Below are 15,320 nucleotides of genomic sequence, written 5' to 3'. Positions count from 1 at the left end.
AAGACTCAATCACTGTTGAAATATTTATGCCTAAGTAATTGCATAGCAAGCATTTGAAAGTTAGCTTTTGGGTCACTCCTTCTTGAAGAAATGTCAAAAAGCTGTTTTTCTCTCATCAGCTAAGCAACATAAATGATGCCAAGGAAAAGACATCCAATGAACTTGATTCCACCAAACAAAAGATTGAGTTTCAAACTAAAAATGTAAAGGTATTGCAACTTAAGTTGACCTTTTCCCTTTGTTAAGAGACAAATATATTATGAAGGGATTATTTTAGACATACCTGAAAATAAAGCTTCTATTTTTAAGGCAGTTTTGAATTTTGAATATTAAATTCTTTGTTGATCAAACTGTTTTGGTTAAAGGAACAATTAATTTCTCTGATATAATTATAATATTACAGACTAAAATGCTTTGAGACTTAGTGTCCTGCTTTAGATAAGTATTAAGCACATTTTGCATGAGCACATCTGTCTGTAGAGTCAGTTTGGTCACTTTTGGGTGGATCCATTGTTTTAAGTACAGCATGTCTGGCTAACGGGTGAGGCCCAGTTGGCTAAGATTCAAGCAGATAGTTGATTTTATTTTCTGTGTTAGTTTTAGCTACAATGTTGCAGAATGTGAGTTTCTTAATATTCATTGGGGTTTTATAGTGTTGTTGTTGAAACTGAATCTGTAATGGAGGCCATTTGATAGCATACCTTAGAATTTTACATCTCATTCTTGAAATTTCTATTAGTCTTTGGAATGCCATTGGAGAGTTAATGTCCTTATAGTAAATATAAAAAGATTTATGGTTTTCCATGTTGTTTAAGTGTTATTAAAATTGTTTTTTAAAAATTACCTTTTTAAAATAACAAGTTAAAGAGAAAACTTCCTTTAAATAACTTTTTGGAATAAACAGTTTTAATAAAATTTATATGCTTGAACACTACAAATTTTCTAATTTTTGAATGAAAACATTCTACTTAGAAAATAAATTCAGTGAAGTACTGTAAATGTTTAGCATCGTAAGCAAATGGTGATTTTTTTATACTAATGTTTTGAAGGTTTTCATCAAGTATTTGCTCTTTGCATGCTTCTCACCTTCTGCCATTCCTACAGTCTCTTTATGTGGTATTTCTGACAGGAACTTCAGGAGAAGCTGACTGAGGTCCACAAGGAGCTCAGTCATTTGCGCACCAAGTGTGCAGACCGAGAGGCCCTGATAAGCACACTGAAGGTGGAGCTGCAGAATGTGCTGCACTGCTGGGAGAAGGAGAAGGCGCGAGCCGCCCAGTCTGAGAACGAGCTGCAGAAACTGTCCCAGACTTTTCGTAAGGACACCGAGGTATCACCCAGACAGAAGGGGGACAGGGAGGCCGTTCACTGACCGTAGCCCTGTGACTACGGCCATTGCACGCACCAGTGACTGGTGTTACTCATATTTGATTTAATTTAAAAAATGTTCTGAGTGTCACACTTTGATATGCCCCTCACAGCTGCAAAATCACTTACGCTGTTCCTCTTCCTTGTCCTAATTTGTGGGAAAAAAGAGGTAACCTAGTTCAACCCTTCTGTCACGTGGACATCAACTTTCTTCCCCTGCTTGGACCTGTCCTATCTCAGACTGTGTTGTCAAGGTTGGCCTCTTTGCCAGTAACATCATTTCCATTGGAGTGATTCTACAGTGTGTTGATGGGAAGAATAGTTTTTGGAACCAAATAGGTTTGGACATGGATCCTGTTTTTCTGTTTACGCAGAGCCTGCCTGGGGACAAGCCATGTAGGTTTTGTCACCCCACATCTCATTTTCCTTAATTGTAAAACAGGAATAACAACTCCATACTGTCTCCTTATTCTTTATAGTTATGATATACTAATAAAAACTGAGAAAAAGGAAAGTTTCACAAAATTAAAACTGTAAGTTGGATGCTCTGAATAGTTGTCTATCCATTTATAATTATTAGTAACTTACTAAAATTATTTTGGGATTTATTTGTTTTTATTTTATGCCTATGGATGCTTTGCCTGCACGTATGTCTGCGCACCTCGTGGATGCCTGGTGCCCACAGAGGCCAGCAGAGGATACTGGAGCTCCTGGACCTGGAGTTACAGGCATTTGTGAGCCTCCATGTGGGTGCTGGGAATTGGACATTGATGCTCTGCAAGAGCAGTCAGTGCTCTTTATTGCTGGACTGTCTCTCAAGTCTTATTCATGATTCATTCTGAAAACGTCATGACAAAATTTTCATATTCTTTACGAACCAGTTTTGTCTATAATTTTCTTTTACTTCTGGGATATAGAGCTCTTATAGTTGATAGATTTGTTTATCTAAATTCTTACATATTGTATTATTTCAACAAATACAAACTCCAATGCCAAGAGAGTAAAAAGGAAACATTCTTTCCACACTCATATCTGGGATTTCTATTGTGTCCACATGAAGGGATTGGAATTGTCCTACACAGCAGACAATGGTTAAAGTAAAGGAAACCAGAAGCCAGACTGCATTGTGACGTCAGTGTCTAGAGTGCTGTGGTTGGGTTCAACATGTGTCAATTGACTTTAGATCTTGTGATGATCTTTTCACACCAAATGGACGACTTCCATCCCTGCTTTGTCACAGCCCAAGCCAAAAGGTCTTGGTGATGACACAATGAGTTATCCTTGTGGGGGAGCTTCTGCGAGCAGAGCTGAGATCTTAGTAAAAATGTGGAGGACAATGATTTTAGTGCCTGAATGTTACACTTGTATGAGTATACTCAATCAGATTTTTATACACTTCAGACCACTTAAAAGTGTACAAGTTATTTTTAACTGCTTTTAAAGGAACAATGAACAGTACATTTGTAGCAGCAGTTTGTACTTTTTTTTCTTTCTTTTTTCTTTGAGACAGGGTTTCTCTCTACAGAGCCCTGGCTGTCCTGGAATTCATTGTGTAGACCTGCTGGCCTCAAAGTCAGAGATACCTTCCTGCCTCTGCCTCCCAAGTGCTGGGATAAAAGGTGTGCACTCAGCAGTTTTTTATTTATTGATCAATTTCTGGTATGATTATATTCATTTACTTTTTACTTTTCATTTATTGATCCATTTCTGGTATAATTATATTCATTTACTTTTTACTTTTGATTTTTAAGTTTCTGTATTTGAGAAAACGAGGCAGTATACTCGTGAATTACTGTCATTTACTTTGAAATGCTCAGGAAAACAATTGCTGCAATTTCCAATAACAAAACAAAGTCTTTCATATACCATATTTAGTTTTTTTTAAATCAATGTTTTAATTTCCATTTTTTCCCAATTTTCCTTCAAGTTTTTTGTCCTCCCGATGTATGAAGACATTTTGAGGGAGCTGATTCTGTCTAATAAAATGTACCTTTTGCAGTTTCACAATTGCTTCATCTTTTGGGTTTCATGTTTTTTAGATGAAGAGGGCTGTCTGTCATCTTAGTGACTAAATCCTCCAGTTGTGCTCATGAGGAGTAAGGGTTCTACTGGATTCTAGAGCACAGTAAATACCTCTAGGCCATTCAGCAGGGGATAGTTAGTGATTGTAATTGTGCTCATGAGGAGTAAGGGTTATACTGGATTCTAGAGCACAGTAAATATCTCTAGGCCATTCAGCAGGGGATAGTTAGTGATTGTAATGACAATATGCTTTTAAAGGGTTTTTCAAACCTATTTCTAATTGGACAGTTTTGAAAGTGTGTTTTAGTCAGCCTGTCCACTTTAAATTGCTCTACTACTTTGTGATATGTAAACACCAACAGATGCCTAGTGTGCCGAATACAATATAAACCTCTGAGTGGGGAAACAAAGGAGCCCTTCTTCCATAGCTTTCATATCACTGTGTGCTTGGCCTGAGGGGGTCGGGATAGATTTCCTATAAGTGGTGAGCAGAGCTGGCTCTCCAGGGAAGGAAGGAAGCTGCATGGTTGTAGACAAGTGGACAGACACCGCTGCAGTGTGCCTTTCAGTAGTGCAGAGCAGCACTCGCGTCTCAGTGCCGTTTTATCACTTAACATCTGCTTTATAAATATAAGTAGGGAATTTTAAAATTACTCTGTTGGCTTCAAATTAAAGATTCTTGTAAAAAAATTAACCCAGATACCTTGTATTATGAATTTTAAAACTTAGACCTAAACAGGTGCTCACATCCAAGCAGTAACAAGCTGGATCACATCTAATTACAGTTGTGTTTTGAGTGTCTGAGAACTCTAAGCAGTTTATAGTGGACATTAGTATTTTATCTAATGCTTTGTTCTGAATGTGAGTAAATGGCCATCTAAATGATTATAGCTGAAAATAGCTTAGGCATTTTCCTTCTAGATGATGAAAAATTGCTTTCTTATTTGTATTGTGTATTTTACTTCCTACGGTGTTTATTTTCAGGAGTTAACGAGTCCTTTTTTCTTGCAGGAGAAACTAACCTTCCTTCACACCTTGTATCAGCACTTGGTAGCAGGCTGTGTGCTCATAAAGCAACCAGAAGGCATGCTGGATAAATTTTCTTGGTCTGAGCTCTGTGCAGTCTTGCAGGAGAATGTTGATGCCCTCATTGCAGACCTCAACAGGGCTAATGAGAAGGTAGCTGTCCTCAGGCACCAGATACCTCTATTAAATTCAGTGACATTTGTCCACATCACAGTATCATTAAGAGAGGCTGACATTCATCTTATTTCAAAAAGAATTTGAATGTTAATAATTCAGTACCATTAATTATGGCTTGTCTACAACTCAGTTTGATGCCATTGCTGTGGGCATGTAAATGTGACTGAAGTCTGTATGAAGTCTCTAAGCTCCACTTTCTGTGCAGGACATGCTAATACTACTAGCCAGTATTAGCCACAGGGACCTAATTAAGAGAAAATAAATTAATCTTACTGATGAAGCAATTCAAAGAACTTAGTCATTTACATTAATAAACCAACTCTTTATGTTAGCATAAGATAGAAACAGGATGTAGTTATTAAAAAACATCATCTTAAAAGTCTTTGCTTAGGAAATATGAAGTATTGTTTTAAAAGTACCTAGAACATTTAAATTATATTTTGGCTTGTTTCTTCAAATGTCACAAACTGAGAAAACAATCCATATTTTAGAATGGGAAATGTATATTTTGTAATTAAAACAGTAGACTTTATGGTCACTTTACCATTCTATAAACCTAGGAATTCAGTCTTTTCCAAACAGAAAATAGCTCTGCTTTTGCTGTAGAAAGTTAAGAGGTGTAGTAGGTCATGTGCGTTACTATTTAAGGTACCATTACTTACCCTGGGCCTGTTGAACGGATCAGAACTGTGTTTATGACAAACTGTGGTGCAATGTTTAGGTCTCAGGTACAGTGACATTCGCTGATAAAGGACCAGAAGAGAAGAAATAGTTCTGTGAGTTTAAAAAATATATATTGTACTAATGAAATGGCTCAGCTTCAGGGGTGAGATCTTGTATTATTGAGCATTTTATCTTGAGTGTATTAACAGTACAACCAAAGGCATTGTGAAATGGGGCTAGGAAACGTGGGAATAAACTGAAGAACAGGTGCTGTCTGTGACTGTGTGTCAGTGCCAGTGGTTAAGACAGACTGATAATTAAATATGTGCTTTGCCTCTCTGAGATGGTGTTTTTAATAGACAGTCATAGCTTCAAAGCATCAACTGACATGCACACACATTTTAGAAGAAAACTGGATGTAATGGTCTGTGTTATATGTAAACTGTTTGCTCATTTGTAAATCCCACTTAAATATTTTCTTTCTCACTGAAGACATCCCAATATTAGAAAGAGGAAAAATAAGAATTCATTGTTTAGGTATGAAAATGATACCAGTCCTTTTTTTTTTTTTTGCTAAACTGTCTGATTTGCCCCCCTCCCCCATAATTTATGGTTCTTACTTTATTAACATCTTTAACTTAAAATATTTCTATGTAAATATTCTATGTAGTTAGAATATAGGTGTTTTCTTGATCCACAGATTGATGCCGTGTCTCATTCTGTACTTCTTTTCCATTTATAGATAAGTCATCTGGAGTATATTTGTAAAAACAAGTCTGATACAATGAGAGAGCTTCAACAGACCCAGGAAGACACCTTCAACAAAGTGGCAGAGCAGATCAAGGCCCAAGAGAGCTGTTGGCACAAACAAAAGAAGGAGCTGGAATTCCAGTATTCTGAACTTCTCCTGGAGGTGCAGAGGAGGGCACAGGTACGCTACTCTCCGGAGAGCTGGATAGTATATGGGAGGAGCCAGCTGAATCGGACTGAAACACTCTTGGAAATTTGCAAAGAATTAATAAAAGTATTATAAAAAATACCTGCACTGTTTAACCATTCCACCCCCCCCCCCATGCTTTTTAGACAGAGTCTCATTATGTAGCCCTGGCCAGCTTGAAATTCAGAGATCTGTTTACTCTGCCTCCCACATGCTGGGATTAAAGGTGTGCACCATCATGCTTCAAATGTTCTCTTTTTGTATCATTTCTAACCTTTTTGAAGATCTCATAGAACCTGTTTATGTTCATGCAAACACTCATTAATCATGCTACTTCTTATAGGCAGGGATGATAGTTACCAATATATAAATGGCAATAATTTGTATATAGAAAATATGTTTAACTACCCAAATCTTTTGTTCCCAATTAAACCTAGCATAGAAGATAAAATATGTATCACAGTCATTTTGCAATAGGACCTGCAACTGTAATTCTAGTTCTCATATAACGACGTTAGGTGTCGCCTGTTTCGTTGACATGACAGAATACCTTGTCTGTTTCTGTTTGTGCCACAAGGGTCGCCTTTACTTGAGTTTGAAGATAATTTTTTTGTTGTTTAAAACCCCTATCTTTTCAGTTAAATGAAGAAATCTTTTATTAATTTTTCAATAAAGCATTAGGAGGTCTGGTAACATATTGCAGTGTAAATATTCTTTTACGGAGTTAATTCCATTTTGGGGGCTTCATTCAGTTGAACTATCACTTAAACTTATATGTGGTTAAAATGGGTTATTCTGACTTAGAGGTCGAATGTGAAATTTTTTTTTATTTTATTTATTTATTTATTTATTTATTTTTTGGTTTTTCGAGACAGGGTTTCTCTGTGGCTTTAGAGCCTGTCCTGGAACTAGCTCTTGTAGACCAGGCTGGTCTCGAACTCACAGAGATCCGCCTACCTCTGCCTCCCAAGTGCTGGGATTAAAGGCGTGCGCCACCACCGCCCGGCCGTGAAATTTTTTTTGAGCTCATGAATTGGGAGTTTACTCGCAAGTTGGTAGGCTTTGGGGAAGTGCTAGAGTCCCTTGCATTCCAACCTAGCAGATGCAGTTTCTGTTGGCTATGATGGCATTACTGGGAGGTGACAAGCAATAGGAGGCTGATCCAGGTGGTAGGAAGTAGCGCCGGGCCCCGCCCATTCTCCCTGTTTCTGCCCTCTTCCTGCTGCAAATCATAGAGCTGTTGTTTATTAGTGACAGAGCCCCAGGATCACGGCCCGAGTAAAGCTTTCCTCAGCGATGGCGTCATAATGGTGAGAATCTCATATCTACTAATATGAGCGGTAGATTTACAGTTGTAAAATCATTCCGAGGTGTAAGCTTTGATTAAGAATAGAAAATCATAGCCCTATGTGAGGTTCGGTATTTCTGTGTGGATTTGAATTAGTCAATAAATGTATTTCTTGAAAACAGCCGTTTGTTCATTATATTCAGGTACTGATATGATGTAGTTTATATTTTCAAACCGAAGTAAAAGGTCCAGTTCAGTGTAGGGTGCTCACAAGTGTATAGCTTGATCCCCCACCCCTGAGACAGACTTGTCTTTATGTATCACAGATTCACAATCTTCCTGCATCAGCCTTCCTAGTGCTGGTATACAAGTGTGTGCCTCTCAGCATGGCCAATTTGGTGTTTTGGTTTATGTAAACATTCATATAATCTTACTCTATCAAGGCTTCAAACATTTCCATCGTCAGAATATTCTGTACCCCTGCCAGTCAATTTTCACTTTTCATGGGCAGTTGTTGTCCTGACCCTCATTACTCATCAGTGACATAAGGTTTTGAATTTTTTATGAATGGAATCATTCAGTATTTATTCATTGGGAATTGACTTATTTCATGCAATGTTGATATTGAATATAATATTAGTTATGTTGTTATTTATCAGTAGTTTGTTATTTTTATGCTTTAATAGTATTCCATTTCATAGCCACATCACAATTTGATTGATGGGTAGGTGGATATTTGGTTTATTTCCAGTTTGGGGCTATCATAAATTAACTTTATGTGAAAACTATTGTATAAGTGTTTTGTGAATGTATGGTTTCATTTTTCTTGGCTGCAAAGAGTGCATTTGTCAGGTCATACTTAGTTGTATGAAGAAACTGTATGAGGATTTTTCCAAAATGGTAATATCACTTTATGTTCTCACAGAAACCAAACATTTTTTTTTCTGTTTTGGTTCTTTGTTTTTGTTATAGTAATCTTCCATTACCCCAAGGCAGTGAAGATAATAAGCCCTTATTATTATTTTCTAGGAGTTTCATGGTTTTAGTTTTTATATCTGTATGGTCAGTCATAATTAACACCTGTGTGCTGCCCAATAGGAGCTCAGGTTAATTTTCCCCTACATTTATTGTTCTTATGTAATTTATGGCAGTATTTCCTGGCTTCACTGTACAGTCTTAGGAGTTGGGCATACTTAGGACACACCGGAGGCACAGACTTGGTGGCCATCTGTATAGCCATGCCCTTGCCATGGTACCCTGCAGTGCACCAGTGAGGTATGCAGACAGCCAGACCACACCTTTCACTTAGAAAGACACCTCCATGTCTTATGCATATCAGCAGGTAATCACTTTTCATTCTGGGGTGCTATTCCATTTTTTGACTATACAATTGCTTTCTTATCTCTGGACACTTGCTAATGGGCCTTTGGTTCCTTATTTTTTTTTTAACAGTTGTGGTTAATATTTATGAAAATGTTTTCTTTAATATATTCCTTAGGCTTCATTTCTCTTGTATAAATATGTGGGAGTCTGATGAAAGAGGAAAGCAGCTCAAACTTCCTCTCCTCCCTTTCACCTCTCTTTCCCTCTTCCTCTCCTTTCCCCTCCCTCCCCTTCTCTTTTCTCTCCTCTTCTCTCTATCCCTTCCTATACCCTCCCCTTTTCACTTTTCTTCCCCCTGTCCTCTTTGGTTCTGTCTGTCTTTCCCTCCCTCCCTCCCTCCCTCCCTCCCTCCCTCCCTCCCTCCTTCCCTCCCTCCCTCCCTCCTTCCCTTGGCTCCTCCCTCTGTTTTACTGAATCCAGGAACTTGTACCTGGTAGGAAGCACTTTTACTACTAAGCTGTATTCCCATCCCTGTGCACATCCCCATCCCTGTGCACATCCCCATCCCTATGCACATCCCCATCCCTGTGCACATTCCCATCCCTGTGCACATCCCCATCCCTGTGCACATTCCCATCCCTGTGCACATCCCCGGCCCTATGCACATCCCCATCCCTGTGCATATCCCCATCCCTGTGCAATCCCCATCCCTGTGCACATCCCCAGCCCCTGTGCACATTCCCATCCCTGTGCACATCCCTAGCCCTGTGCATATCTTTTGTCCATTATTTATTTATTTTCAAGACAGGTCTCACTATTTAGCTCATGCTGTCCTGGAACTCACTCTGTAGACCAGACTGGCCTCTAACTCACAGAGATCCTCCTCCTGATGCCTCCCAAATGCTAGGATTAAAGGCACATGCTATTATTATTCCTGGCTTATTTTATTTATTTTATACTGCGACAAGGTTTCCTTGTAGTCCAGGCTGACCTTGAACTTACTGTGTGTCCTAGGCTGATCCTGAACTCATGGCAACCCTCTTGTCTCACTCTCCCAAGAGCGGAGATCCTGAGTCACATACTTGGCTTGGGTTCTTTTCTTAGTCTTTATTTTTGAAGTTTTGCACACATTTAAAATTTGTCATTTGTCAGAAATATGTTTACAAATATTTTCTCCTGTCCAATTAGCAACACCTAATTTACAGAAGAAACATTTTAATTTTTTCTCATAGTGTTGAATGCAAGTCTTACACATCCCAGCTAAGTACTAGTCTATCAGCTGAGCTACACCCCAGAAGCTTTTGTGTTTGATAAAGTTTCTGTTTTTAATATTCTGTCTTAAAGATTGTTTTTGGTGTTGTGGATAAAAATTCTTGAAGTGCATAATCAGAATTTTCCCTTAGTTTTTCCTTTTAGTCACTTTGCCTTCTAAGTTTTGTAAAATTCGAGCTAATTTTTGTAGAAGTGTGAGGTATGGGTTGAGGTTGGATTTTGAGGCTGGCTTTTTTGGATATGGTTCTTCAATCGAAAAGACAATACTTTCTCTTTCCTCTCTGTCTCTCTGTCTCTGTTTCTCTCCCTCCTTCCCTCCCTCCCTCCCCCCTCCCTCCAGGTCTCACAGTGAGCTGCCTGGAATTCCCTACAAAGGAATTGGCTTGGACCAGGTTGGCTTGAACTTGCAGAAATCATCTTGCCTCTGCCTTCTAAATGCCGCAGTTGAAGTTGGGTCACCTTATATGGCCAATAAAGACTACACTTTCTATGTTGAACTGCTTTTGTACCTTTGCAAGGTCTGAGATTACTATATTTATACATCCCGTGCTTTATTTCACTCACCCCTTGTTTTCCATGCTACACTAATTTAGTTCCAATAGCTAGCAGTTTCTTTTTTTTTTTTTTTGGTTTTTTTTTTGGTTTTTCGAGACAGGGTTTCTCTGTGGTTTTGGAGCCTGTCCTGGAACTAACTCTTGTAGACCAGGCTGGTCTCGAACTCACAGAGATCCGCCTGCCTCTGCCTCCCAAGTGCTGGGATTAAAGGCGTGCGCCACCACCGCCCGGCCTAGCAGTTTCTTAAACTCACTTGATTCCATATGTGTAGGATGGCGTAGCAGATCACTGAAAAATTAAATTAAATATTTATTTATTTGGTTTTTTTTTTTTTTTTTTTGTGTATTGTCCACAGAGTATTGTAATCAGAGGACAAATTGCAAGTGTTGGTTCTCTCTTTCCACTACGTGGGTCCCAGGGATTGAACTCCGGTTGTCAGGCTTGGTGACAGGTGCCCTCACTTACTGAGCCATCACACAGGATTGCAGTTTACTTTTGGAAGTGACGGCTTATGTCATCACAAATGCTGACAGCAAGCAGTTTTTAGGAGAAGACATGAAGACTTTTCTCTAAAAGAATTTGTTACACTTAGGTTTTGTGCATACGTCTGTAAATTAAAACTCTTATTTCATTATTTATAAAAATAATTTAGTATTATGTATTGGCTGTATTATGTTCATGTTTGCAACTTCATGAAGTACAATCGGGTATGCAGGGATAATTCATTTTGGCTTCATATTGAGTTCAGAACTGTTACGATACATGTTACCTGATCTATGGATTTTATTTTAGAAAATTTTGTTGGAATCAATTGTATGGAGTTGGTTATCGTAAGAGCTAAATGTAAATAAGATATTTTATTTGATGTCACTCTGTTAATTTTCCAAGATTATGCTCAATAAGAACATGGGTGAGCATAGCCATTTTCTAGGATTGTGGGTGGTAGGGATTGGTGATGTCAGATGGAAATAATCATTAGTAGAGGGGATTTGTAGGAAACAAAATACTTATTTATGGTTTTGTTTAATGTCTAGTTTTTATAAATGAGTGGTTAGTGAATAAACAATATTGTAATTTCAATTGTTTTTATTTGAAGAAAGTAATAGTGATGTATAAATATCATTATATAAATGAAACCTGTAGAGCTGGTTTCAAAAATAAAACGAGTTTTGGTATCCTAGCATGTTTTTAGTTTTAGGTGATTTATGCTAGCTGAGTGGTAGGAGAGTTCTTGAGTTTAAATATATCTGAAGCATCCCACAATACATCTTAAGTGTCTGTTCTGCTGAGACATCTGGGTAACTCCATCCATGGACTAACTTTGTAATCTTAGTGTTTATGTTCTTTTTTCCTTTTTATCTGAAAATAATTAAATTAGTGGACCAAGAACGTCCATTCTAGAAGTAAGGATTTTTCATTTTCTGTTGAGCCATAGTAACACTTGATGCAATGTTTATTTCAGAGTTAAACTTTGACATTTCTGTAAACTCACATGACTTTAAAATGGAGAAGGAAGTGGGACTGGTGAGATGACTCAGTGGGTAAGAATGCATGTCTGCTGCCAAGCCTGAGTTGGATCCTCAGGACCCTCTTGCTCTACCTACCGCCCTACACACACACACACATACACACACACTAAGATGTACAAAATAAACAAAATATTAAAATAAAATTGAGTAAATAGTGAAAAAATTGGGGTTTGTGGTTCTACATTGCACTTTAAAGTAACTTATTTATTTATGTATATTTTTAATATACGAATTCCACTTCATCTTTGAATATTTTTTAGAATTATAGAGAAAATATTTTAATAGCTAATCATCCTTTTATGACTAAGTTTCTAAAGTGAATTCAATAGCAAGAGAGGGGAAAAATACAATGTAGGAGAGCTGAAGAGAAGGCTCAGCTGAAGAGCACTGGGAAGAAACTCTCTTCCTAGGGGTCCTGAGTTCACTTCGCAGGTACCACCAGGGCACTTACAAACGTCTATAATGGGATCTGATGCCCTCTTCTGCATGCAGGCACACACACACACACAGTTTGTTGGTATGGTTGGAGGGATGTTCCTGAAGGTGTATGTGATGGCATGATGCACTGTGTTCATGCTTGGGGAAGGACCGAGTCATGAGTGGGCACCGCTAATGGATGCTTGGAAGTCTTTTCAGCATACTTGTTTTTTAATGATAGTGCTGCTGGGTTTATATAATACTTGTTAGACTTGTTTTTAGTGCTTTTGCATGCCTTTGCGAGCTTCCTCCCCCAGACAACCACAACCATATGAGATAGGTAGGTCATTTAAGCATCATTTCTATCTCACACGAGGAAAGTAGTTTGGAAACTGTTAGCACCTTATTTGTGTAGGAAGGAAGTTCTGGGAACAGGATTAAAATGTAGGTAACCAATGTAAATCATTGAGGACAAGGCATTTAGAAGTAAGGTGTAAGGTGAGACATATGGACTGGTTTAATGCATTGTCATCCTTAGCTTCTAGTCCTTTTATAGTATCCTGTAGCATGGTTTCTTTTAGAAATACATGGGAGTTTTATATGTAAAACAATGTCTGAAAAATATCTATCTAATGAAATATCAGTTCTTTATTCTCTGATTCACATCACTGAATGATTTTGGCAGCTAATAATCAAGCATGATAATATATGAAGAAGTTAAAATAATCCACATTGTTACCTACCCACACCAGTGGTAGTTCTCTTAATTCATGTTTTCCTTAGTTCATTTTCCTGAGAAAGAAAAGATTTAGTATAACGCATTATATTTTAAAGTTACTGTTGTAGGTAAAGAATCAATGTAGTTTAATATAATTTAGTTAAAAATAATAAAAAATACTTTTCATTATATACTGTGTATACGGACACTGCGTTTGTTGTGGAGGCATTAAATAGAAAGGTATAATGCATAGCTCATTTTTTAACAAACAGAAAATTTATTTGGAGAGGCACCTGAACAATTGTATAGTATAAGGTTTGTTACAATATGTTAATTACCCAGGGAATGCTGTCAATTTGTAAGAGGAGGTCAGAGTTTGAGAAGGAGAGGAGTCTCCTCTTCATAGAGGAGAAAGCCGAGCCATTCCCATCTGTAGGTCTGACAGGGGAGGAGTGGAATCGTGGAATCAGTTAGAACTGAGAGGGAGTACTGCTGACTTTTTGAATACTGTTTATCTTTTAATAAAACTTCAACAAAGCAAGCATATTTCGTATCAATACACTGACTCTGTCTAATGAAAAGGAGAATCTCTCTCTGTCTCTCTCTGTCTCTCTCTGTCTCTCTCTCTCTGTCTCTCACACACACACACACACACACACACACACACACACACACACACACACATTCCCCCACCCCAGGAAGACAGGAAGATCTGGTTAAGCTAAAGGGACTTCTATAATTGGTATTGCATTAGAAATAAAAGCATAAACTTAAATATATTTCCTTTCTTGGCACATATGTTTGGCACGCTAAATTATGTAATGATAATATTTTTAATTATTAGTTAAATTATTAATCCTTATGGAGTTTGAGGGATTATGTATATACATGCAAACATACAGTGTAATTTTGATACAGATAATAGAATTGCTAAATCATTCAGTAATTCTGTTTAGCTTGTTGAGTAGCAGCCAAACTATCATTGAAAGTGTCTGTACCATTTCAGCCCCAGCATCGCTGTATGAGAGACATTTTGTTCTAGAAGAGGCGTATGTATATCATACGTTTGTGTTTGCCATTTTTTCAATATTGTCATTGCATAAAAGGCAAGATAAGTAATTTATACGAGATGTTCTGACTGAAGTCCTTGGTTTCTGAAGCTAGTTTGTGATTTGTGCTATCATAAGGAACAGCATAACCTGATTAAGACCAGTCTGTTTCCTGGACTTCTGGCCCAGCATTTCAAAGCTTGCAGGGTTCTATAAGCTAAGCAGGCAGCCCTGAAGGCCCATGTTTCAGGAGGCACATTCCCACAGGGAAGAAGGTGTCCTTTTTCCAGATTTTGGACTGACTTTTGAATTTATCAGTGAGAAAAGGAAAAATAGTCACGATACATAATAGTTTTGTTATGTTAAAGATGTTTGGGTAAAAGCTATGCATCCTGTATTTTGAGTTATTAAAAGTTCAAGATAAGAATGGTTTTCTGGAAGACTTTGAGATTGTTGTTATTATATTATTATTTTAAATTAAACACCCTAAGGTAGAGTAGGCTATTTCAGTATGAGTAATGCTTTTGCCTCATGTGAAACTGATGTGTGTTGTGTTTGTTTTAAAAATATTGGCCTTTAATATCCTTGGGTGGAGAACACTGGCTTTTCTTTAAGGGCAGATTTGCTGTATAGCTGATTCTAGCCTGACCATCAAACAGGCTTTGTTCTTCAAGAGAACTTTGTAGTAAATAATGTATATCTCAGAGTCCCCATGGAAAGTCCGAATCGATTTAAAATAGAATTTTGATTTGTAAGTTCTAAAATATATCTGGAAATTACCTTATTTTTACTAGATTTTTCTTCCCTCTTCTTTACATTGTAAAGCTTTTCTCATCAATTAGGCCTTTATTCAGTTGCTGTTCTGGACAAAACTGTGCTAAGCCCAGGGATGGATAATTTTTTATAAAGAGCTACTTAAGCCACTTGGTGTTTGTTAGCTACCTGCAGAGTGTAGAGCACTGTGACAGACGGCATA

At 37.7% G+C, this 15,320-nt stretch overlaps 1 protein-coding gene across 2 annotated transcripts in view; it reads left to right on the top strand.

Annotated features, from left to right (window-relative positions):
• Ccdc171 (coiled-coil domain containing 171) overlaps positions 1–15,320 on the top strand; it is a 339,088-nt gene that overhangs the window by 112,791 nt on the left and 210,977 nt on the right. The window contains exons 12-15 of one of the 2 annotated variants that reach the window (XM_057784865.1): positions 144–209; positions 1,130–1,330; positions 4,402–4,569; positions 5,999–6,187. In XM_057784865.1, coding sequence (XP_057640848.1) covers positions 144–209; positions 1,130–1,330; positions 4,402–4,569; positions 5,999–6,187 — 624 coding nt within the window. Of the gene's footprint in view, positions 1–119; positions 210–1,129; positions 1,331–4,401; positions 4,570–5,998; positions 6,188–15,320 lie in introns of both variants that reach the window. The other variant, XM_057784864.1, reaches the window with a different exon arrangement.

The sequence above is a fragment of the Chionomys nivalis genome, chromosome 11 (genome assembly GCF_950005125.1).
Source record: "Chionomys nivalis chromosome 11, mChiNiv1.1, whole genome shotgun sequence".
Taxonomy (NCBI): Eukaryota; Metazoa; Chordata; class Mammalia; order Rodentia; family Cricetidae; genus Chionomys; species Chionomys nivalis.
This window is presented reverse-complemented; position numbering and strand designations above follow the sequence as displayed.